The sequence below is a fragment of the Myxine glutinosa genome, chromosome 14 (genome assembly GCF_964187855.1).
Source record: "Myxine glutinosa chromosome 14, kmMyxGlut1.1, whole genome shotgun sequence".
In the NCBI taxonomy this organism is placed as follows: Eukaryota; Metazoa; Chordata; class Myxini; order Myxiniformes; family Myxinidae; genus Myxine; species Myxine glutinosa.
Window position 1 is genome coordinate 75,280,021 of NC_136274.1, and position 26,471 is coordinate 75,306,491.

Here is a 26,471-nt window from a genome sequence, read left to right on the forward strand (position 1 = left end):
CCACCTGTTTTGCGTTTTTTCATGCCATTCCCACCTGTTTTGCGTTTGAAGGTGTGCACACTGCCAATAATTCACAAGATTGCCACTCATCCATCACACATCTCTGGCTTTTCCAACTCATCCTTAAGCCCACAGCTGTTGTTGGTTCATGCTGAGTGTGCAGGATGGAAACCAGATAGGGACCACACCCTCCTCCATACCATGTTCCTCCTCCCCAACATCTCGGCTTTCATGAATAACACTTGGCTACTCTCCCCAAATCCCCACCGAAGAATACACGGAAGTGCCAACACCGAAGCTCAGGAATGGCAGACATGTTATTCTTTGTGTTGAGAGCTATTTATTTATTTGGTATGCATGGGGGTAAATCGAGGAGGATGAAATAAAGGTATATCTACATATATAAACGCCATTCTCTCTCTCTCTCTTTGTTTGTATGCATTACCACATCGGTATATATATATCATATATATATATATATGGTATATCAAAGGTATATCATAATTATCATATCAAAAGGTATATCAAAGGTATATCATAAAATAAAGGTATATCATATACACCGCCACATCCTTTAAGTTACAAACTCCAAACTCGGGGTACTTTGTGTGGAGGGTAATATAGGTTATGTGGCCGCGGCCTCATGCGGAGGTGTGGGGGATAAATTAATCCATGTAAATGTGAACCATGTACCGACCTGGTGGTGGCAGAGGGTATTACAATTTCCTTTTTTACCTGGGCAATGCTGAGGTTACAGCACTCTTCAAACAGGTAAGTTTGTCCTCCTGCCCTCCCCCTTCCTCCCCTTTCCCCTTCCTCCATCCATTATCCTCACCCTCCCCTCCCAATACCCTTCCCTCTCCCTCCCTCCCTCTCCCTCCCTCCATTCTCTCCCCACCATCCTCCCATCCCCTCCTTCCCCTCTCGACACCCTCCTCTCATCCTACGGGATAACGCCGGGTACTCCAGCTAGTAGACTATAGGCATAGGGGGAGGGAAGGTAGGTTTGGGAGTCGATGAGGGAGGGGCACATGGAATTTGCAGTTGAAGAGAATCGTGGGAGTTGCGGTTTGGGGGATGAGGAGGAGGAGTTGGGAGAGGAGTTTCAAAAAGCTGACATGTTTTCATGCATTAAATGAATGATAAAAATTGTTTTTGCGATGAGATATTATGGTATACTAGCCGAAAGCACCTGGCGTTGCCCGGGTTCTTTTTGAATGAATTTACTACTATAATTCAGCTTTTACTCGCGGCCATAGAAGATTGACTACTATAATTCAGCTTTTACTCGTGGCCGTAGAAGATTGAGTACGACAATTCAGCTCAGCTTTTAATTGTGAAATGGGCCCAGCCCGGCCGAAGCGACCTCGACAGACCTCGCTACCTAGCCTATAACTTTCCCGGAGCCCGTCCCGACATTTTAAAGTTCTTTTTGAATGAATTTACTACTATAATTCAGCTTTTACTCGTGGCCGTAGAAGATTGACTACTATTATTTAGCTCAGCTTTTAATTGCGAAATGGGCCCAGCCCGGCCGAAGCGACCTCGACAGACCTCGCTACCTAGCCTATAACTTTCCCGGAGCCCGTCCCGACATTTTAAAGTTCTTTTTGAATGAATTTACTACTATAATTCAGCTTTTACTCGTGGCCGTAGAAGATTGACTACTATTATTTAGCTCAGCTTTTAATTGCGAAATGGGCCTCGACCGGCCTCGCCACCTAGCCTAAAACCTTCCCGGGGCCCAACCAGACATTTTTTGTATTGGAGGTTTCCTCCTATCTTTCACCGTTCAGGAGATTAGCTTGCGCAGACAAACAAACAAAAACTTTCTTTTATAATATAGAGAGATAATGATAATGATAGTAGTGACTACTGTAAATGGGGATAGTGGAACACTGATTGCAATTTTAATAATCGCAGTGTTATATAGCAGCTTGCGAATTTAAACATGAACCTCCTTCCCTCCCTCAGAAGAAACCATGTGGTAGACCATAATGTGCATGACCAACTAGTTCTGTGAAAGACAATTCACACCTGGTGCTTGTGGCTCCACTGTTTGACAGGACTTGGGATCTGCGCTGAAAGCGGCTCTTTCGGGCAAGATGGAGACCGCAATGTTGGGCCTGCTCAAGACTCCTGCGGAATTTGATGCTGATGAGCTCAAGTGGGCTGTCAAGGTTGGTGTGATCCGTCGGACCAACCATTTTTTATATTGCAGTGGGTCACCATAGCCCTTGGTGCCATAATGATGAACCCCTGGGCTCAAGTAGAATAATTTGCACATCAATCCTGAAATTGCCCATTAATGTTGATCTCAATTTGATCTTGTGTATTTGGTAAATCCAGGTTTTTAGCTTTACATCGTTGGCGATGGGGATTACTGCTGCACTGGCAGGTACCTCAACAGGTAAATGAGGACAAAACTTGCTGAAGGTGTTGAGTGGCCGGTCCACATGGCTTCTTGGGAAGGATGTATAACCAGCAATAAGGGATAATTTCCCTGATTTAGAAGGCAGGATGTTCCAAACTATCTCCATGGGAGGGCTGCACAAAAAAAAAAAGAGATTGCCAAGTCCAAGCGTACGTAAGCTTCAGCCCAAATCCACAGGTAACGCTGTGTTCGAGAAAAATCGCCATCAGCAGTGCGGAATTTAATGGTCAACTACTCAATATGGAAAAATCGCCATCAGCAGTGCAGAATTTGATGGTCAACTACTCAATATGGAAAAATCACCATCAGCAGTGCGGAAGTTGATGGTCAACTACTCAATATGGAAAAATCACCATCAACAGTGCGTAATTTGATGGTCAACTACTCAATATGGAAAAATCGCTATCAGCAATGTGGAATTTGATGGTCAACTACTCAATATGGAAAAATCGCCATCAGCAGTGTGGAATTTGATGGTCAACTACTCAGTATGGAGAAATCACCATCAACAGTGCATAATTTGATGGTCAACTACTCAATATGGAAAAATCACCATCAGCAGTGCGGAATTTGATGGTCAACTACTCAATATGGAAAAATCACCATCAGCAGTGCGGAATTTGATGGTCAACTACTCAATATGGAAAAATCACCATCAGCAGTGTGGAATTTGATGGTCAACTACTCAATATGGAAAAATCGCCATCAACAGTGCGGAATTTGATGGTCAACTACTCAATATGGAAGAGGGGCGGTTGGCCCAAAATCCCTACAAGAATAGTTGTCTATCAATTACTTCAGTGCAGAAGCTTCTAACGTCGAGTCCGCTGCTGATGGTTGGCGGTTAGCCACAGCTAAAGCTGCTTTGGAGGTTGGTGGCCAAAAGCTCTTTATAACCCTGATGAGACATTGCTGAGGGGTTTAAGGGAAATGATCTCAGTCGAGAAGAATGGTCATCGTGCGTGCTGTTAGGCTTAGCAACCAATGAGGTGAGAGCCGGGTGGTTGTCTGGTCCACAGGGAGTGACTCAGTCACCCATGATGAGTTGACAAAGAGCTGTAAAAAGGAATCCAAGTCAAAATAAAGGGAAAATGCTGCAGGGAAATAATGAGTGGTTGTTCCAGTGGGAGCATGAATGATGATCGCACACACTACTCAAGCGAAGAGCAGCCTTTGGTTATAGCATCTGAACTCTGACCCCAGGTTTGCCTCCTATCTACCATGTTGATTGGATTGATCCATTATTTGTTTCCGAATGACGGGCACGATCAAACAAAGTCATAATATCATTGGATGTGTCTGTTGGTGGCGTCAGCGCTCTCAACGTCACAAACGGTTGGGAATGTCTGCCACGTGGATCATTCCATTGTTGGGATCTGCTGTCACATCAGCAACTGGGATGTGAAGGAAACAAATATCTTCACATTGGGGAACATCGGTAGTAGTGGCAGTAGTGGTCCCATGTATTACCGACATGGTACAGGTATCCAATTGGGTGAGTGGACCCTGATTTGTGCACAAGTTTAACCATTTATTAGTGTTGATGTCATTTTCTGGTGAACAGACCACAGTTGCTAGAACTTCCACGGTGGCACAGAAACCACGAAGCTTTGTAAATGTAACAAAAACGTTTTAAGCAAATTTCATCGTTTCTTTGTCTCCCTTGTAGAATGGCTAATAAAACCTGCAAATCATCAACAGCTAAAGTTTGCGGAAACCTCATGACAACTTATGTAAACTAGAACGCTACTCGGGAGAGCACATACCTCCACCAGGCTGAACAGTTTGCATTTTGTATCCCACAGATAGGCCGGATCTGGATTCGGACCTAATCGGCTTGTTCTTGTCATCTAACCAACTCATCTACCAAGTTTTGTCATAATCCGTCACAACTTTTTGAGATATCGTGCTATATATCGATTTTGTCCCTATCATCCAATGGTGAAGAATCACTTAAAACATTCTCTGATCTGTATCCAGATTCGGATCTTCACCAAAATCCAATCAATTCTTCCTTATCACACACACAACCTGTCCATCAAATTTCGTCTGAATCCACCCATAACTTTTTCAGATAGACAGACAGGGGTGGAAACATAACCTCTGCCCACCTGTGGTGGCAGAGGTAACTACATCCGTTTATAACATTTTTAAAAGGCCCAGCTTCTTTAACAAAAGGGACACCTGTCCATCCAGACATGCAGTGCCATCAGAAAGTATTTTACATCCTTTGACGTTTTCACAATTTCTTGTGTTACACCCTGAATTTAAAATGAATTTTATTGAGATTTTTTGTCATTGATCTGCACATAATAACCCAGGGAGACAAAGTGGAATTTTTTTGTAAATTTTTTTTACAACGTAATTAAAAATGAAATATACAATATCTAATTTACCTAAGTATTCAGCCCCCTGAGTCAATACTTCGTATAAGTGCCTTTGGCAGCAATTGCAGCTTTGAGTCTTTTTGGGTATGTCTGTATCAGCTTTGTACATCTGGATTTTGGGAGTTTCGCCGATTCTTTCTTGCAGATTGGCTCAAGCTTTGTCAAGTTGGATGGGGAGCGTCGGTGAACAGCAATCTTCAAGTCTTTCCACAGATTCTCAATGGGATTCAAGTCTGGGCTTTGGCTGGGCCACTCACGGACTTTCACATTCTTGTTCTGAGGTTATTCCATTGTTGCTTTGGCTGTGTGCTTGGGGTCATTGTCCTGTTGGAACGTAAATCCTCGATGCAGCCCAAGGTCTTTTGCACTCTGAAGCAGGTTCTCCTAAAGAAAAGATTTGCCTGTATTTGGCTCCATTCGTTCTTCCCTCTATCCTTACAAGTCTCCTCGTCCCTGCCACTGAAAAGCATCCCCATAGCATGATGCTGCTACCACCATTCTTCAGGGTAGGGATGATGTTCAGCTCATAAGGCCGAAGAATTCCATTTTCATCTCATCAGACCATATAATCTTTTTTCTCATGCTTCTGGACACTCCCATGAAGCCTAGATTTGTGAAGTGCTGCAGACACTGTTGTCCTTCCTGAAGGTTCTCCCATCTCAGCCAAGGAATTTTGTAGTTCTGTCGGAGTGGTCATTGGATTCTTCGTCACCTCCCTGACCAAGGTTCTTCTTGCCTGGTTTCTCAGTTTGGTCGGATGGCCAGCTCCAGGTATAGTCTGGGTAGTTCCATATTCTTTCCATTTCCGAATGATGGAGCTCACTGTGCTCTTGAAAACTTTCACACTCTAGAAATTGGTTTATACCCCTCCCCAGATCTATGCCTCCTCACAATTCTATCTTAGAGTTCTATGGACAGTTCCTTGGACTTCATGGTAGAGTTTCTGCTCTGACATGCACCATCAACTGTGGGACCTTATAAATAAAAAAACACCTTTAGAGGCCATTTTCCCCGCAGAGCAGGGGTTGGCCTTTTTTTGGGAAACGTGGTCCCCTTTTTTGAAGCAATGATTTACAGCCGGATGCTCTTCCTGCCACCAACCCTGTTAGTCACCTTTTGCGACACACAGGGGATCACCAGTGAGCTGGTACTCAATTTTCCGACCCCGACAGGCTAAATCAGCACACCCCTGGCGTTAATTCAGCAATCGACCAGGATTTGAACCCAGGATCCTAGGATCCCAAGCCGGCACCCTAACCGCTAAGCCAACACCAGGCTCTTGGGACCTTATATAGAAAGGTGTATTTCTTTCTAAACCATGTCCAAACAATTGAATTGGCCACAGGTGGACTCCAATAAGGTTGTGAAGACATCTCAAGGATGATTAAAGGAAATTGGATGCACCTGAGCTCAATTTGGAGTGTCATAGCAAAGGGGGTGAATACTTATTGACTCAAGATTTTTAATTTTTTTATTTTTAATTACTTTGTAAAAAATCTCTAAAAAAAAAAATCCACTTGAAAAAAATAGATCTTGACTTGACTTGACGAAGATCAGTGACAAAAATCTCAATTTAATCCAGTTTAAATTCAGGCTGTAACACAAAATGTGAAAAAGTTAAGGGGTGTGAATACTTTTCGAACGCACTGTACATGTACTTGTGTTATAACCCCCCCCCAGAAAATAATCCCTGAATACAGTACATCGACTAACATGAGATCCTGTAGAGCCATGAAGGTTCAAGATGTGTATTCAGCTACGTTAGGAGGTCGTCACTGGTAAGATTCATTGCGGTTGATGCCCGGAGTGTCGGAATGCTCTCCCAGCCGGGTGTGGTTCTGGCAAGAGTCAAAGGAGAAAGAGAAGTCGGAAAATAGTGTTTTGCAAAAGGGGAAAATACTGGGGCCCGGAATCCATATTGTGTGCGTTTCCAGGAAAATGCCGATGAGTCACTACTGGGCCTGTGTGTGTGTCTTGGCTTGGGCTGCTCAACGTTTTCCGGCTTAATAGGGGCGAGCTGGGACCGTGGCCTCAATTTGGCCCTTTAGTTGTGATGTGAGAAGCGAGCCCATACATGTTATTTTGTCAAATGTGTGAGTGGAGGTCCAAATGATGATTGGTGGAGAAAGAGCGGAGGTTGGGCTCGTGATTTGCAAATTATTGGTTGGATTTATTCAGATGAGTAAGGGTAAGGCCGGATGTTCGAGTTTGCTTGAGGGTTTGCTGGATTATGGAGATGGGGGGGCATTGTGGGGGACATTGTTGCATATTTAATCAGAACTTCACCGAATTTTGAAAAGTTATTTCATTTACAAGGATACGCATGGAATTTGGACACAGCAGAAGGCCATTTGGCCCATCCTGCCTGGACTCCATCAACACGTTAATTTGGTCGAGAAGTTTTATCAAATTCCTCTGGGGGAGGCTTGTCTGGGGGAGGCTTGTCTGGGGGAGGCTTGTCTGGGGGAGGCTTGTCTGGGGGAGGCTTGTCTGGGGGAGGCTTGTCTGGGGGAGGCTTGTCTGGGGGAGTCTTGTCTGAAGGAGGCTTGTCTGTGGGAGGCTTATCTGGGGGAGTCTTGTCTGGGGGAGGCTTGTCTGGGGGAGTCTTGTCTGAAGGTGGCTTGTCTGTGGGAGGCTTATCTGGGGGACGCTTATCTGGGGGAGGCTTGTCTGGGGGAGGCTTGTCTGGGGGAGGCTTGTCTGGGGGTGTCTTGTATGGGGGAGGCTTGTATGGGGGAGTCTTGTATGGGGGAGTCTTGTCTGAAGGAGGCTTGTCTGGGGGAGGCTTATCTGGGGGAGGCTTATCTGGGGGAGTCTTGTCTGGGGGAGGCTTGTCTGGGGGAGGCTTGTCTGGGGGAGGCTTGTCTGGGGGAGGCTTGTCTGGGAGAGGCTTGTCTGGGGACATTGCATGGACATTGCCATGTTGTTTTTAAAACTAAATTATTTTTTATTATTTCTTTTTTTTCGGGACTGGTGGTTGTAGAGTGAGGATTGAAAAACACGGACAGCACATTCACTGTTGAAATGGAAACGTTCAGACATCACAATTTCACAATCACGACACATGCACAACCACAACCACAACCACAACCACCCATTCAAACATACACCTCATAACCAGTCCTGCCAATATCCGTGTGCCCCTAGTCGGTCTACTCCAAATGCTTGCAGGTACACATTCATCATCATCATCATCATCATCATCATCATTATAATTCGGATTCTTTGTGTGTTTCTTTGGCTTTTATGCACTGCTAAACTGCTGCACGGAATGAGTGGAGCGTTGGTGGTGCTACTTTGGGTGTGCATGGGTAGGTTGTAGGTGTTAAAAAATTGTGCGGCCTTGTTTGGGGGGAGGGGTTCATGGCGGAGGTGTGGACGTGGACGAAGCAAATTTTCTACGTGTACCTTATAGCGCCACCTATTGGTGGTGGTGGCACGGGGTATTGCAAGTCATCTGTGGAGATGACACAATGTTCCACTGTGCAGTTCATGGCATCGTCCAAGTGATCCTGCCAGAGCGAGGGGTGTTTCTAGTGAATTTAATTCTACAACCTACAAACATTTTATTTCCCTATTTAAATTATTCTTCCCCATCACCAGTAAATTATATTTCTTCACGTTAAACTGCGTCTGTCAATACTTTGCCAAGTTCATTTAAAGTATGTCTCGACTCTCTATCCCTCCTCTCTCTCTCTCTCCTCTCTATTTTCTGCCTTCCTCCCCCACTCCTCTCTACTCTCCCTCTTCTCTCTCTATCCCTCCTCTCCACTCGCCCACCCCCTCCCTCTCTCCCTTCCTCCTCCCACTCCTCGCTACTCTCCCTCTTCTCTCTCTATCCCTCCTCTCCACTCGCCCACCCCCTCCCTCTCTCCCTTCCTCCTCCCACTCCTCGCTACTCTCCCTCTTCTCTCTCTATCCCTCCTCTCCACTCGCCCACCCCCTCCCTCTCTCCCTTCCTCCTCCCACTCCTCGCTACTCTCCCTCTTCTCTCTCTATCCCTCCTCTCCACTCGCCCACCCCCTCCCTCTCTCCCTTCCTCCTCCCACTCCTCGCTACTCTCCCTCTTCTCTCTCTATCCCTCCTCTCCACTCGCCCACCCCCTCCCTCTCTCCCTTCCTCCCCCACTCCTCTCTACTCTCCCTCTTCTCTCTCTACCCCTCCTCTCCACTCACCCACCCCCTCCCTCTCTCCCTTCCTCCTCCCACTCCTCGCTACTCTCTATCCCTCCTCTCTGTGTCTTCCTCCCCCACTTCTCTCGACTCTCCCTCTTCTCTCGACTCTCCCTCTTCTCTCTCCCTCTTCCCCTCTCTCCCTCTTCTCTTCTCTTCTCTTTCTCTCTCTCCCTCTTCTCTCTCTATCCCTCCTCTCCACTCGCCCACCCCCTCCCTCTCTCCCTTCCTCCCCCACTCCTCTCTACTCTCCCTCTTCTCTCTCTACCCCTCCTCTCCACTCACCCACCCCCTCTCTCTCTCTCTCCCTCCTCTCTCTCCCTCTTCTCTCTCTCTCTCCCTCTTCTCTCTCTCTCCCTCTACCTCCTCTCCACTTTCCCACCCCCTCCCTCTCTCCCTTCCTCCTCCCACTCCTCTCGAATCTCTATCCCCCCCTCTCTCTCTCCCTCCTCTCCACTCTCCCACCCCTCCCTCTCTCCCTTCCTCCTCCCACTCCTCTCGAATCTCTATCCCCTCTCTCTCTCTCTCTCCCTCCTCTCCACTCTCCCACCCCCTCCCTCTCTCCCTTCCTCCTCCCACTCCTCTCGAATCTCTATCCTCTCTCTCCCTCCCCCACTCCTCTACCCTCTATCCCTTCTCTCTCATTCCTTCTTCTGTCTCTCTCCCTCTTTCTCTCGTTCAATAAGATAAATAAATATTTACTCCCTCTCTCTCAATCTTTTTGTCATCTGAAAATTGAGAATATTGATTCTTAACCCGACGATCCAAATCATTGATGTAAACTATGAATAACAAGCATTCTGAGTATTGCGCTGCAATACATGTCCCCTACCAAAGTTCAAAGTGCCATAACTTTGTCAAAAATGATCGAATATGCAAATTTATGCACTGTTGATGCTGGTTTTCAAACTTGATCTGAGGTATGCTGAGACACGTGTGTCACGCCTCGCCTCGTTGATAAGCCCGCAAGGTCGCTCCGTGGAGCAGCCTGCACGTATTGCACTGTGTGAATTATATAATTACCAACTCACGGTCTGAGGTACTAGCGATTCAAGAGATATCCATTTTTTATGGCACATTGGAGAAGCCAATGCGAGGTTTCTTCTTCCTCAGCTTGTCACAACTCTGTCAAATGCGATCGAGTTAAAAAAGTCAGAATTTGACCAAATCTGTTTTATTCGTTTGTTAATATACCTCAGCTATTGACAAATCTTAAATTAGAATTTTATTTGAGGTTAAAATGACCGCGACAGGTCATGTCCAACGATGTTTTCAGTCTGTACATGTGATAATTAAATCCGCACACATGACGCCTCTTCTTCTTCATGCAATAACAACTTCTAGCTTCCAGACCGTACATCCAATCATCTTGAAATTTTGCACACTTGTTACTCTTCATGACGTCTACTATAGTACTAGCCGAAACCCGTGGAACATCCACGGAAGGGAGGATGTGGTGTATGGATAGAGTGTACCATTATGGATGGCACAGGGGATTTGCTTGTCCGAGTAAGAGTTAGGAAGAAAGATGATAATGAAGAGTGCGTATATGAACAACGATCGCCGACACCGGCAGAAATGCATGCTCTGGATTGTCCACTCAGTGGACGGCTTGCTTTCGCCTTCGCCTGTCCAATCAGCGGACGGCTTGCTTCGCCTTCGCCCAGCAGACGCCAATACGATGGCGTCGTAAGATGGCATCGTATCGGCAGTTAATCGGATGCTTTTGGGCCCCAACGTCGGCTAATTCAGATTTTTCGAGTATGGCTGTACGTGATAAACAAAGAGCGCGGTTCGTAGATCGTAAATCCATTAGTGCCGTGGGCATCGGGTCACTGGGTGCAGCGTAAAAGGGATAACAAAGTCGAGTCCTTACGCTATTATTATATAGATGACGTTTCACGTCGATCAATAAAGCGATTCAAGAGATATCCATTTTTTTAATATTTTCGTTTAATTAACGATATCTGCCAAACCACGTGAGCTATCGCAAATTCCAAAAGGACATTTTAGTAGACTGACATGTTCAACAGATCTGTGAAGTTTCCCCTCGATTGGATCAAATATGAGGGAGGGGCTCGGTTTTAAAGGTTCATGCTTAAGAACGTCATAACTCTGAAACCATGTGACGCATGACGTCATGCTCGCTGACTTTTTTGTTCGTCATGGGTATGCGATTCTGTCTGCAAAGTTTGGCCTCGATCTGTTCAGCCGTTGCAGAGAAAAAGGGGTTTTCGTGTTTTCACGAAAAACAATATGGCGCCCGAACCACGTGACCTGTGACGTCATAATTACCATTAAAATATTCTACAGACCGAGTCCCTCCTATGGTGAAATTTGATCTCAATCGGTCCTATTATTGCAGAGAATTTGGTTTTTAAAGGAAATGAAAACTTAAAATGGCACTGAGTTAAGGATCATCAGAATTATCAGAATTCCCAGTTCAAAGTGCCATAACTTTGTCAAAAATGATCGAAACGTCGTGAAGTTCGAACTTGATCTGTAACTTATCATGAGGAAACCATGCGCCAAGTTTGAAATCATTAGCATTAAGAGTTTAGAAAAGAAGTCCGGAAAACTGTTCTTTGCGTGACGGACTGACGGACTGACAGACTGACGGACGGAGGGACGGCGTGCAAACCTATAGTCCCTGTACACCGGTAGGGGACTAACAAGCATTCTGAGTATTGCGCTGCAATACATGTCCCCTTCCGGCAGTCTGTCGTCCGCAAAACTGTTGGGGAAATTACCAAAGTTCAAAGTGCCATAACTTTGTCAAAAATGATCGAAACGTCGTGAAGTTCGAACTTGATCTGTAACTTATCATGAGGAAACCATGCACCAAGTTTGAAATCATTAGCATTAAGAGTTTAGAAAAAAAGTCCGGAAAACAGTTCTTTGTGTGACGGATGGACGGACTGACAGACTGACGGACGGAGTGCAAACCTATAGTCCCCTCCGGTGTACACCGGTAGGGGACTAATAATGGTCCCAGTACTGACCCCTACCCTAAGGTGCCCCATTACTTACATCCTCCCAATCATAGCCACTCTTTGCTTCCTATCATTAATCCAGTTTCCAACCCAGTTAGTTACTCTACCAGCCACTGCACAAGTTCTGAACTTTGTTAACAACCTCCTATGTGTGACCTTATCAAATGCCTTTTGGAAGTCTAGATCTACCATGTCCACTGCATTACCCTCTGCACCCAATCAGAAACTACTTCATAGAACTCTAAAAAATTTGTCAGACAAGATCTACATTTGGTAAACCCATGCTGACTGCCTTTACTTAATTTTAATTTATTTAAATGGTTCCTCATGTGGTTCCCAATTAGTCTCCAACACCTTCCCCACAACTGAAGTCAAACTTTTCTCTTTTGCTTAAGATCGTTATCAGGGGTTTATAAACCTTGAATGCTTTCATCACCTCTCTTCTCGACATCCAGGTCGTTACAAATCTTACGATGTCTCTCCAAAAAGACCAACTGGACAAACCGCCCATCGACTTTCTCAACAATCCTCTCGAAGAAGTTCTGTCACTCAAGCTTTTGGGTCTCACTATCTGCCATGATCTTTCTTGGGAAAACCACATTTCCAAAGCCAGTCGCCGACTGGGCATCCTCCGTCCTTCCTTGGCACACCTGAGCTCCTATCCACATACAGGTCTTTCATCCGCAGCTCAATGGAGTACTGCTCTCCCCTCTGGGCTTGTGCTCCTGCCTCACACCTAGCTCGGCTCACGCGGTTGAAACCAAAGCGTTCAGAATCATTGGAATCTCCCGCGATGACGCTATCTCCGAGGGCCTTTCACTTAATCACCGCAGTCAGGTAGGTGGTCTTTCCGTCTTCTACCGACTCCTCTCCGGCCTTGCTCCCCCAGCTCTCTCTGGGCTCTGTCCCCCAAATATTCCGACAGGTCGCACAAGATCTGCCTGCAACCCTCTTTTGGTGAAAGTACCAAAATCAAGACTCTCTGCTCACCTTCACTCCTTCATTCCTGTTTTCTCCCGCCTCTGGAACAAACTCCCTCACTCTCTTCAATCCCACTCCTCCCTCCAGCTCTTTAAAACAGCTGTTCACCACCATCTCTTATCTTCCCCCATCCAAAACCTTGATCTTTTCTACCCCCGTTAACACACCCCAAATCCACCTTTTTCAAATTCCCTGTTTTATCTCCTGAAAGCCCTTGTGGTGTCCCCATCTTGTTTATCCTACGTACCCCACCCAAGCCCTCTCTCTCTTCAACAGATCTCCCGATGTCCCTGTTATCCACTGTTGTTGTGCTTCTCTCTCTCTCTCTCCCTCTTGTCTCCAGCTCTCTTCGGAGTTAGTTAGTCATGTTATATGTGTTAGCTCTTACATGAGCCTCGACTTGGTATGCAAAAAACCTAACATGTCTGATGGGGTGTTCATCATTTTTGGACGATGTTCATTCTACTCTACTTGGGTTGTCTCATCTTTCCCAGATCATGGACACTCTCCCCTTGGTTGAATCATAAGTATAACTGTGTGATGGCGGATTAGTCGGTGACGGATAGCGCTGAATATGCGGTGATTTGGTATTTGGAAACATTTGTACTAATCCTTCTACCCGACACTGATGGTAGTGTTTAACTTCCTTGACGACGGACTATCATGACCGAGCTTGCCAACCTGTCTGGCCGTTCCCCTGTCGTGCTCGGCCGGATATCCTAGCTCGCTTTGCCTTGAACATCTTGTGAATGCCGGAACCACCATAACCACATCATTAAAATGGCGTCGATGTCGCGTCTCCCTTGATCTCTGTGGTCACAGATACCATTGAGGTGCGTGTGTAAGTGTGCCAGGTACAGCCGAGTATGGCAGATACATGAGAGCAAGACAGCTACATTGATCTTGCAATTGCAATAGGTATCTGTAAAATATGAAACTTGTTACAACAGGTGCAGAACTCGTGAGTTTGAAAGAATGCATAAACGCTACGAACCGGACGCTTTATCCCAGATCGGACGTTTCGACCATGGATGGTGTGGCCCTCATCTGGGGTTTTGAAATGGAATGTGTATCGTTATGTAAAGAACATGGTTGACTTGGTGTCCTTCAATGTTCTTTGTACGCAGGGCGCGGGGACGTGCGAGGACACGCTCAATGAGATCCTGGTGTCGCGCTCCAATGCCGAGCTCAAGGAGATCGTGAAGGTGTACAAGGCAGGTAAGCATCGTCTGGAGTCATGGCCTTCGTCATCAATTACATCAAAAATTAGTTTTAAAAAAAACAAACAAACAAAAAAAAACGCATTTGATTGGTTATGGAATATGCAGTTGGGCTGGCAGGATGGCATAGAGGTATGCACACTTACCTGTAAGATGTCTCGCCTGGCTTTGAATCCCGACCCAGCTACACACTGTGACTGTCATCCTGGTGATTCACAGGTAGGGCGATTCATCAATGCGTGTGCTGTCCCTCGGATTGACGTAAAATTACAAATCCCTGCCCTAACTACTGCTGGGAAGGCAATGGCAGACCACCTAGTCATAATAGACCAGACCACCTAGTCATAATAAACCAGACCACCTAGTCATAATAAACCAGAGCACCTAGTCATAATAAACCAGACCACCAAGTCATAATAGACCATACCACCTACTCATAATAAACCAGACCACCTAGTCATAATAGACCAGACCACCTAGTCATAATAAACCAGACCACCTAGTCATAATAGACCAGACCACCTAGTCATAATAGACCAGACCACCTACTCATAATAAACCAGACCACCTAGTCATAATAGACCAGACCACCTAGTCATAATAAACCAGACCACCTAGTCATAATAGACCAGACCACCTAGTCATAATAGACCAGACCACCTAGTCATAATAAACCAGACCACCTAGTCATAATAGACCAGACCACCTAGTCATAATAGACCAGACCCCCTAGTCATCATAGACCAGACCACCTACTCATAATAAACCAGACCACCTAGTCATAATAGACCAGACCACCTAGTCATAATAAACCAGACCACCTAGTCATAATAAAGCAGACCACCTAGTCATAATAGACCAGACCACCTAGTCATAAAAAGCAGACCACCTAGTCATAATAGACCAGACCACCTAGTCATAATAAAGCAGACCACCTAGTCATAATAGACCAGACCACCTAGTCATAATAAACCAGACCACCTAGTCATAACAAAACAGACCCCCTAGTCATAATAGACCAGACCACCTAGTTATAATAGACCAGACCACCTAGTCATAACAAAACAGACCCCCTAGTCATAATAGACCAGACCACCTAGTCATAATAAACCAGACTACCTAATCATCATAAACCAGACCACCGAGTGATAATAGACCAGACCACCTAGTCATAATAGACCAGACCACCTAGTCATCATAGACCAGACCACCAAGTCATAATAGACCAGACCACCTAGTCATAATAAACCAGACCATCTAGTCATAATAAACCAGACCACCTAGTCATAATATACCAGACCACCTAGTCATAATAGACCAGACCACCTCGTCATAATAGAGCAGACCATCGAGTCATAATAGACCAGACCACCTAGTCATAATAGACCAGACCATCTAGTCATAATAGAGGAGACCACCTAGTCATAATATACCAGACCACCTAGTCATAATAGACCAGACTACCTAGTCATAATCGACCAGACCACCTAGTCAAAATAGACCAGACCACCTCGTCATAATGGACCAGACCACCTAGTCATAATAGACCAGACCACCTAGTCATAATAGACCAGACCACCTAGTCATAACCGACCAGACCACCTCATCATAATAGACCAGACCACCTAGTCATAATAAAACAGACCACCTAGTCAGAATAGACCAGACCACCTAGTCATAATAGACCAGACCACCTAGTCATAATAAAACAGACCACCTAGTCAGAATAGACCAGCCCACCTAGTCATAATAGACCAGACCACATAGTCATCATAGACCAGACCACCTAGTCATCATAGACCAGACCACCTAGTCATAATAGACCAGACCACCTAGTCATAATAGACCAGACCACCTACTCATAATAAAACAGACCACCTAGTCAGAATAGACCAGACCACCTAGTCATAATAGACCAGACCACATAGTCATAATAGACCAGACCACCTAGTCATAATAAAACAGACCACCTAGTCAGAATAGACCAGACCACCTAGTCATAATAGACCAGACCACATAGTCATCATAGACCAGACCACCTAGTCATAATAGACCAGACAACCTAGTCATAATAAAACAGACCACCTAGTCATCATAGACCAGACCACCTTGTCATAATAGACCAGACCACCTAGTCATAATAAAACAGACCACCTAGTCATAATAAAACAGACCACCTAGTCATAATAGACCAGACCACCTAGTCATAATAAAACAGACCACCTAGTCATAATAGACCAGACCACCTAGTCATAATAGACCAGACCACCTAGTCATCATAGACCAGACCACCTAGTCATAATAGACCAGACCACCTAGTCATAATAGACCAGATCACCGAGTAGTAATAAAACAGACCACCTAGTCATAATAAAACAGACCACCTAGTCATAATAGACCAGACTACCTAGTCATAATAGACCAGACCACCTAGTCATAATAGACCAGACCACCTAGTCATAATAGACCAGACCACCGAGTCATAATAAAACAGACCACCTAGTCATACTAAAACAGACCACCTAGTCATAATAGACCAGACCACATAGTCATCATAGACCAGACCACCTAGTCATAATAGACCAGACAACCTAGTCATAATAAAACAGACCACCTAGTCATCATAGACCAGACCACCTTGTCATAATAGACCAGACCACCTAGTCATAATAAAACAGACCACCTAGTCATAATAAAACAGACCACCTAGTCATAATAGACCAGACCACCTAGTCATAATAAAACAGACCACCTAGTCATAATAGACCAGACCACCTAGTCATAATAGACCAGACCACCTAGTCATCATAGACCAGACCACCTAGTCATAATAGACCAGACCACCTAGTCATAATAGACCAGATCACCGAGTAGTAATAAAACAGACCACCTAGTCATAATAAAACAGACCACCTAGTCATAATAGACCAGACTACCTAGTCATAATAGACCAGACCACCTAGTCATAATAGACCAGACCACCTAGTCATAATAGACCAGACCACCTAGTCATAATAAACCAGACCACCTAGTCATAATAAAGCAGACCACCTAGTCATAATAGACCAGACCACCTAGTCATAAAAAGCAGACCACCTAGTCATAATAGACCAGACCACCTAGTCATAATAAAACAGACCACCTAGTCATCATAGACCAGACGACCTAGTCATAATAAACCAGACCACCTAGTCATAATAGACCAGACCACCTAGTCATAATAAACCAGACCACCTCGTCATAATAGACCAGACGACCTAGTCATAATAAACCAGACCACCTAGTCATAATAAACCAGACCACCTAGTCATAATAAACCAGACCATCTAGTCATAATAAACCAGACCACCTAGTCATAATAGACCAGACCACCTAGTCATAATAGACCAGACCACCGAGTCATAATAAAACAGACCACCTAGTCATACTAAAACAGACCACCTAGTCATCATAGACCAGACGACCTAGTCATAATAAACCAGACCACCTAGTCATAATAGACCAGACCACCTAGTCATAATAAACCAGACCACCTCGTCATAATAGACCAGACGACCTAGTCATAATAAACCAGACCACCTAGTCATAATAAACCAGACCACCTAGTCATAATAAACCAGACCATCTAGTCATAATAGACCAGACCACCTAGTCATAATAGACCAGACCACCTAGTCATAATAGACCAGACCACCTAGTCATAATAGACCAGACCACCTAGTCATAATAGACCAGACCACCTAGTCATAATAGACCAGACCTCCAGAGTGAGCACCTATGCTCGGGAAGGTGCTTCAGTGCCACCGACAATCTTTGAGGAGAGAAAGTGTGTGTGCAACCAAAGAGAATTTTTGTCATTTATAGGTGATATCTATTTCGGGGTAGGCAGGTGGGGTTGTAAGAAAATGAAAAGATGTAGGTATGTCTTGGGGAGGGAGGTAGGGGTTATGATACTCACACTAGCTCAAAAAAATCCATGGATTCTTCCTCACTGCTTTTAGTAGATTGAAGGATTGAGCACGAAGGACTCGGTGTGATTGGTTGTACCATTTCCTGTTGTAATGGAAAACGCGCACATCCTCAGTGCACCTGGTCTCAAGCCGACCTGTGATGTTTTCACAGTGCATGGTAAATCTGCCCATACCTGCATGTAGAATTCCTTTAACATTACAACAGGTAAGGTTGGAAGTCACTGTGATCAAGTTCTTAACAAGATATAAAATCAATCATTGCCGCACGAGAGACCACTGATGGCATGAACAGGTGCAATGCGGACAATAAGGTTTGGCCAACATTCCCCCTCGTGTGTCCGACAGCACAGGTACCACCAGGAACATGAGGCCCTCAACAATGGTAATTGTGCTTATTCATTCCTTTTTTTAAATTTTTTTTAAATTTTTTTTGATATACTGAATCGAGGCTCGTGAAAGAGCAAACATTTACTTCACAAACAAATCAACCAGACAAACAAAATATATAAAAAGAGGGAGCGGAAGACAAGACGGGGAGAGAATGGGAAGCACACAAACACAACATTTGAGAGCAGGGAGATGTGTGGGAGGGAGAGGGGGGGGGGGGGGGGAGAAGTATAAAGCACAAGGACACCAAGGACTTCCAGGACAGAAGTTGGTATTTCAAAAAAGTGGAATTGGGGTGAAATTAGCGGGGGTAGAAAAGATCAAGGTTTTGGATGGGGGAGGATAAGAGATGGTGGTGAACAGCTGTTTTAAAGACCTGGAGGGTGGAGTGGGATTGAAGAGAGTGAGGGAGTTTGTTCCAGAGGCGGGAGAAAAGAGGAATGAAGGAGTGAAGGTGAGCAGAGAGTCTTGATTTTGGCAGTTTAACCATAAGAGGGTTGCAGGCAGATCTTGTGCGACCTGTAGGAATATTTAGGGGACAGAGCCCAGAGAGAGCTGGGGAGGCAAGGCCAGAGAGGAGTCGGTAGAAGACGGAAAGACCACCAACCTGCCTGCGGTGAGTGAGTGAAAGGCCCTTGGAGTTAGCTTCATCGCGTGAGATTCCAATGATTCTGAATGCTTTGGTTTCAATAGCGTGAAGACGAGCTCGGTGTGAGGCAGGAGCACCAGCCCAGAGGGGAGAGCAGTATTCCATTGAGCTGCGGATGAAAGCCTTGTATGTGGTGAGGAGCTCAGGTGTGCCAAGGAAGGACTTCGCACGACGGAGGATGCCCAGTTGGCGACTGGCTTTGGAGGCCAGATTTGAAATGTGGTTTTCCCAGGAAAGATCATGGCAGATAGTGAGACCCAAAAGCTTGAGTGACAGAACTTCTTGGAGAGGATTATTCAGAAAGTGGATGGGAGGGTTGTCCAGTCGGTCTTTTCGGAGAGACATCGTAAGAGTGTGAGATTTGTCAGGATTGAAAGACATGTTCCACTTGTTTGCCCAGTCTGTGATTTTGTCCAGGTCTGCAGAGAGTGAGGAGGCTGCAGACTGCCGATCTGAGGGATGAGGAATGGAGCGGCAGAGAGTGGAGTCATCAGCAAAGAGATAGAGAGGATTTTCAAGAGAGTCAGATAGATCATTGATGAAGACCAGAAAAAGCACAGGGCCCAGAACACTGCCTTTGGGAACTCCAGCCTGAACAGGAAGAGGAGATGAGAGAAACCATTCAGGGCCACACGTTGACTACGACTGGAGAGGAAGTCCGCCAGCCATGCGTGGAGATTTCCATGGATACCAAAAGAGGAGAGTTTGGTGAGCAGAGCGGGGTGCCAGACCGTATCGAAGGCACGTGATATGTCAAGGGAGACAGCTCTAATTTCCTGTTTGGCATTCAGGACCTCCATCCATTGTTGAGAAAGCAGAAGCAGCATGTCCAGAGTAGAGTGACCAGGTCTGAAACCAAATTGATGATCAGAGATCAAGCCATTGGAGAAGAGGAAAGATTTCATATCTGAAGCAATGATGGATTCCATGACTTTGCTGATAATTGGGAGAAGGTTGATTGGTCTGTAGTTGCTGGGATCTGTTTTTGCACTTTTTTGTGCAAAGCGGTGATGTTGGCAGATTTCCAAGCAGATGGCAGATGACCTTGAGCAAAAGAGAGGGTGAAGAGAACAGAGAGAGGGAGTGAAAGGGCGGAGGAACAGGATTTTAGGACCCGTAGGCTGATGCCGTCAGGTCCAGTTGCAGAATCCGAGTCGAGGGTTGACAGAAACGTTTCCACCTTGTCAGGAGGAAAGGACACAGAGTCCAGGAGCAGCTGGGTACGACTGGGTATGGTGGGTACAGAGAGGGATGGGTTTGGGACACAAGATTTAGAGGCAAACACAGAGTTGAGGCATTCAGCTTTTTCACGTGCGGAGTCAGCCGTGTGGCCATTTGAGGTGAGGGAGGGGATGGAGGGGGAACAAACACCAGAAACAGATTTGACCAGACGCCACCAGGATTTGGAAAAGGGAGACAGATAAGAGAGTTCAGTCCTGAGAACGGAGAGATATTGTTTCCTGGCTCACCTGAGGGTGGACACACACTTGTTTCGGGCTTTGTGAAAGGAAATGAGATTTCCTTCCATTGGATTTGCTTTCCAGGAGACGAAAGCAAGTTGTTTCTGGGCAATAGCCTCACCACAAGATTCCGTGTACCATGGATGGGAGGAAGGGTATGACAACTGAAGACGAGATGGGATAAATCTGTGCATGAGAGAGAGCAATTTACTTTGGAAGAATTCCCAGGATGAGTTGATGTCAGAGGCGGTCGAGATGGGAGACCAGTCCAGATGATTGATGGCTGCTTGAAGACCGTGCCAGTTGGCCTGAGTGAAATGCCAGACTCGTTGACGCTGAGGAGGCTCTCTGAGAATGGTCAGAGAGATGTCAACTTTAACAAGCACATGATCAGATGAGCCGATTGGAGCAGAAGAAGAGCAGCAGACATTTTCAGGGAAATTAGTCATAACCAAGTCCAGAAGAGAAGATGCTCCGTTGACTGAGATCCGGGTCGGGAAATTGACAGATTGTGTCAGTCCCAGTGAGTCGCAGAAGTCCTTTGCTGAGGAGCCATGGCTGGTGAGAGAGGTACCCACACCTAGCCAACTGGCATGGTGACAATTGAAATCACCACATATGAGGAAGAGAGAGTTGGGATGAGTAGATAGAAGTTGGTCCATATTATCAGACAGTGAGATGTAGATGGAGTCATCACTGTTTGGTGGACGGTACAACACCCATATGAACAAAAGGTGGGAGCGAAGGGGAAGCCGTAGCCAAAGGTATTCCTGGGGGTGGGGTGGAAAGAGGGCAGTGCAGGGCGAGTGAGGAAGAGAGTTTTTGATAAAGATAGCAACCCCACCTCCAGGACGAGACTCAGGTCTATCATACCGGAGGAGGGAGCAACCCGGGAGAGATACGAAGGAATCAGAGACATCATGAAGGAGGAAGGTTTCTGTGAAGCAGATCGCGTCTGGTTTGTCAGAAGCAACCTGTATGGAGAGATCAGTCAAGTTTGAGCGAAGGCCCCGGATGTTTGAGGTCCATACCGTTAATGAAGAGGAAGGGATACAGAACAGGGGGGGGGGGGGGGGAGGGGTAGGGAAAGATGTGGAAGAGGAGGAAGAGGTAGGGAGAGCTGTTGAAGGTGTGTCAGAGATTTCAGAATAGCTCGGAGAAAGGGAAGGATGGGGCGGACAAAAGGTTTGATGGTGATTGGGTGAGGCACAGTGAGGTGCTATTTGAGGAGGGGGAAGAGCGAGGCAGAAGGTTGGGGGAGATTGAGGTGAGAGTTGGAAAGGGGAAGAAGCAGGGAGGACACTTTGAGGAGGAGGGGGGAGAGGGGGGAAATGGAGAAGAAATTAGGGTGGGGAGATTTGAAGGGGAGGGGCGAGGGGGGGAGTTTCGGAGGGAAGGGACAAGGGGGGGGATTTGAAAGGGATGGGAGATGGGGGAGATTTGGAGGGGAGTGGTGAGGAGGGAGTCTAGGTGGGGAGGGGCGAGGGGGAGTCTAGGAGGGGAGGGGTGTGGGGGTAGTTTAGGAGGGAAGGGGCAAGGGGGGAGATTTGAAAGGGATGGGTGATGGGGAGGATTTGGATGGGAGGGGCAAGGGGGAAGATTTGAAAGGGATGGGCGATGAGGAAGATTTGGAGGGGAGGGCAATGGGGAAGATTTGAAGGAGATGGGTGATGGGGAACATTTGGAGGGGAGGGGCAAGGGGGTAGATTTGGAGGGGAGGGGAGATGGGGAAGTTTTGGAGGGGAGGGGTGATGGGGAAGTTTTGGAGGGGAGGGGTGAAGGGGAAGATTTGGAGGGGAGGGGTGAGATTGGATTTTAGAAAGTGTACGATTTATGGGAAACGAACATTTATTGCAAAATGAGTTTCTTGTGACCTTCGAGTCAAAAATACCTTTGAGAACGCTGGAGGGGGAGTGGAGTGCAGGAGAGTTTCGGGAATGTGTGAAAGAGGCACTGTAAGAGATGGAATTTTTTTTTGGAATGAATAGATTTGGTGAGCAAGCCGAAAGCAACCTTTTATAGAAGAAGAAGAAAAAGGTGTTATAATATACGAGAGAATACAGTTCTTCAGGGGAAAGTTTAAACATTTTAAAATTTAACAGTGAAAACTATCTGGGGGAAATGGAGGTGAAACACGTGATCGAAGAACGAATTAACGAATAAGAACAACAGATAAACGAATAAGAACAACGAATAAGAATAAAGAAGGAAATATATATATATATTTTTTTTGAGTTGAGATTTTAAACAAGGCCGTACGGGGTGAAAAGACTGGGGAAAAACTGAGAGAACGAAAGTAATTGGGGTCCACAATCGACGGACCGCTGAGAGAAAAAACAAAGCCTCAAGGTGGGACACGGTAGCCGACAAGGCCTCAAAAGACGCGACACGAATTAACCGACGATTTTCTATACAGGTATGAAAGATTAACACCGAGAATCTTCCAAAGGACACACTATAGGTACACACACCGAAAGATAAATACAGTTTCGACAAAAACACAATTGCGAACAATTACTTCACTTCGAAAGCGCGAGAGCATGGACAGCTTCGAAAAAACGTGACTCGCCGACAAAGATCTCGCGAGATGTTTATGTTAAATATTTATGTTTTATGGCAAGGAAAGGGGATGTCAGGTGAGAATGTTACCTTGTACTGTCCGTTGTGTGAAGACGGACATCCACTAGTTTGTCGAATACAAAGGTTGTGTCCATGAAGACTACCTGGCGAGCATCCAACGACGAGGACTTGTTGGTTTAGCCAGAGTGAGGGTCTCGGGAGGAGGCCCAGGTATTTCGCACTTTAAGACCAAGACTGGCAGGTCGCCATGCTTCGGTGTACGAGATGCGGTTTGTCTGAGAATACATAGAATCGTCTCGACTGTAAATGTTACAGGTGGGCCTTAGTACCCCAACCATGCAGGTGCTGAGCAATTCTCAATAGGTGGAAGGTCTAAACACCCTGTGCATTTGGATGTTGGTACCTGGTGTTTGATACTTCTGTATTTTCACTTATTATAAAAAAAAAAAAAACCTTTAAAAAAGCATGTTGAAGACGACAGGTGACAAATAATTTTATCTCAGGTGTGCTTGAGTAGATGCAATTTAATGTTGGAAAGTGAAAGATCAATAATTTCATGACTCGTTCGCATTTCCGAATGAGCATCCATTGGTGGCTGTACCTCCACCTAGTGTACAAGGCCGACCTGCAGAAAGACATCGAGTCGGATACCTCTGGACAATACCGGAACATGCTTGTGACATTGATCCAGGTAAGCACCTTTGCACCATGTGCTGTCGATGCTCGCCACCTTTTTTAATGCTCAATTTCAATAAATCACAGCAGACAGGTGTTCACACCTGAAATTGTTTGTGTCCAATGACTTTTGCCGAAGAATGTCGTTTAGTTCATACCAGCCGTGTTTACCTGTCGTTTAGTTCATACCAGCCGTGTTTACCTGTCGTTTAGTTCATACCAGTCAGTTTTACCTGTCGTTTAGTTCATACCAGCCGTGCTTACCTGTCGTTTCGCTGACAGATTTAATCAAAACACAGTATGGTGCACATGTACTTCACACACACATTGCATGTCCATCTGTGAATCTCAAAGTGACGATCTGGGGCTCAGTGACGATCTTTGGTTCTGTGACGATCTAGGGCTCAGGGACGATCCTGGGCTCAGTGACGATCTTTGGTTCTGTGACCATCTGGGGCTCAGTGACGATCTTTGGTTCTGTGACGATCTGGGGCTCTGTGACGATCTGGGGCTCAGTGACGATCTTTGGTCCTGTGACGATCTGGGGCTCAGTGACGATCTTTGGTCCTGTGACGATCTGGGGCTCAGTGACGATCCTGGGCTCAGTGACGATCTTTGGTCCTGTGACGATCTGGGGCTCAGTGACGATCACTGAAACAAACGGCTGTTGGAAGCCGTCCGGCGTCAATGACTTTCTTGAAAAGAGCCCTCGGAACAAAACTTAGAAACCAGAGTTCATAGACCACCTTACCCCGCACAGTGTTGAGAATTAAATGACACGGGTCGGGTCTGCGAGGGAAAGTGTGATTGGTTGAGATTATGTAAAATGCCGTAATATTTTGTCTTCGTGGAGTACTGCTAAATGAAAGGCTTTTGATAGTGTCCACGAGGCTATTTGTGTTCTACAGTGTTAAAGTAAATAATTCAATTGAAATTTTAAAGGTTCGAAAAAAAAAAGTTTCTTTGGAAAGTTTACCGCCGTTGATGCAGCGTCTCTTACACCACCTTATTTAACACGTTACGTTAATTATTCGTGCCTGTTGTTTATGTTCTTTATGGCGTCCTTAAAAACAGTAAGTTTCCTGTCTGGAATGATTTTCAGTTCTGTTTGACTGCCAGACAGGTAGACAGAGTAAAGCGATGATGTCACTCCTGCGCATGCGCGATCCAGGTGCGTTTCCGTTAAAGTTACCAAATTCAGAGCCAAAGCACGGCTAAACTGGAGGTTTGTGTTGCGCTTAATGTTCAAAACATAAAATTCGATTGAAATGAGTGTTTCTCGATCATCAACCGTCGTTTGTCGACGGACAAAGTGAACCAAGTGCTTGGTGGGTAACACAGCTTTCCCCTTCGCGTGTGCGGGGTAACAAGACAACACCAAGAGGTTGCAGTAATAGTTCACGAGTAGCTGTTCTCGCCCAATGAGTACTGCAGGTTGTGCAATAGAAAGCGTTACAATCATTAAAGGTCTTGAAGATTCTAACATGTACAAACTAAACTCTTCAAACATGATGTTTGTTGATGATGGGAATGGACCAGCGTTGCTATTTTTCCCGAGTTTGTGTTTTGGAAGGTAGATTCCCAAATGGCCAAAGAGACAGGAAGTTTAGAAGTCAAAATGTCCACTGTCTCAGTTGTCCATGTCTACCCATCACTGCCTCTGCAGGGAAATCGTGATGAGAGCAAAGCTGTTGATGATCACAAGGCAGCGCAAGACATCCAGGTAAGACCATTACATTGAGGACACCTGTGTGCACCAGTCCAGCCCAAGGCGAGGACTTTCTCATCGCTTCCACATTTGAAAGCTTTGCTTAACACGGTTCATCGATCGCAGGTCTTGATGGAAACTGTGGCCCAGAAGAAACCTGACGTGGGGAAGTTTATTGAAATTTTTTGCACTCGCAGCCTGCCTCACCTGCGGAAAGGTGAATCAGAGAGAAAAGGAGTCTCGGATGCTTCAATGCCGTGTAGTCATTTGTTCGGCCCTATATAACAATGGCCCCTGCTGGACGAGTCTTTCAAGCCATTTTGGAAATGTTTATCATGCACTAAGTATATATACCGTAGGACCGACGGCAGTTCAGATAAGAAAATCGAGTCATGAGCAATTTTAGGTGGAGATCTTGAGGACATCCTTACGTAACACTAAAGGTAACATGACGTACAATGTCCCAAATTTGCAAACCCACTCCATTCATTTTGCAGTAATCGTTGGTTACAACCGGAGCAGTTCCATGGACCTGGACGCCACCGTGCAGAAGGTCATGTCTGGAGACATACGCAATGGCTTCAAGGCTCAAGGTGAGTCTCGCACCAACTGATCACAATGTATTAGGACCAAATCAACAGGTGTCTGCAATTTCATTTTGCTTTCCATTTCTAACCCATAAGGGATCAGTCAGTATTCCAGGGTGCATGACCAAAACGGTTCTGTGTTTGTACACGTTCCTCCTCCAATTTGTTTGTACACGTTTGTACACGTTCCTCCTCCAGTTTGTACACGTCCTCAAAGGGTTCCTCCTCCAATGCAGGTCACTTGATTGAAGGTGATCCCCCAATAAC

The 26,471-nt window shown here is 45.8% G+C and overlaps 1 protein-coding gene across 1 annotated transcript in view; it reads left to right on the forward strand.

Annotated features, from left to right (window-relative positions):
- The window catches only part of LOC137439923 (annexin A2), a 55,527-nt gene that overhangs the window by 27,025 nt on the left and 2,031 nt on the right, over positions 1-26,471 (forward strand). The window contains exons 5-10 of the mRNA XM_068136177.2: positions 2,067-2,180; positions 14,095-14,185; positions 23,846-23,925; positions 25,576-25,632; positions 25,744-25,834; positions 26,115-26,210. Of these exons, the coding sequence (XP_067992278.2) occupies positions 2,067-2,180; positions 14,095-14,185; positions 23,846-23,925; positions 25,576-25,632; positions 25,744-25,834; positions 26,115-26,210 (529 nt within the window). The remainder of the gene's footprint in view (positions 1-2,066; positions 2,181-14,094; positions 14,186-23,845; positions 23,926-25,575; positions 25,633-25,743; positions 25,835-26,114; positions 26,211-26,471) is intronic.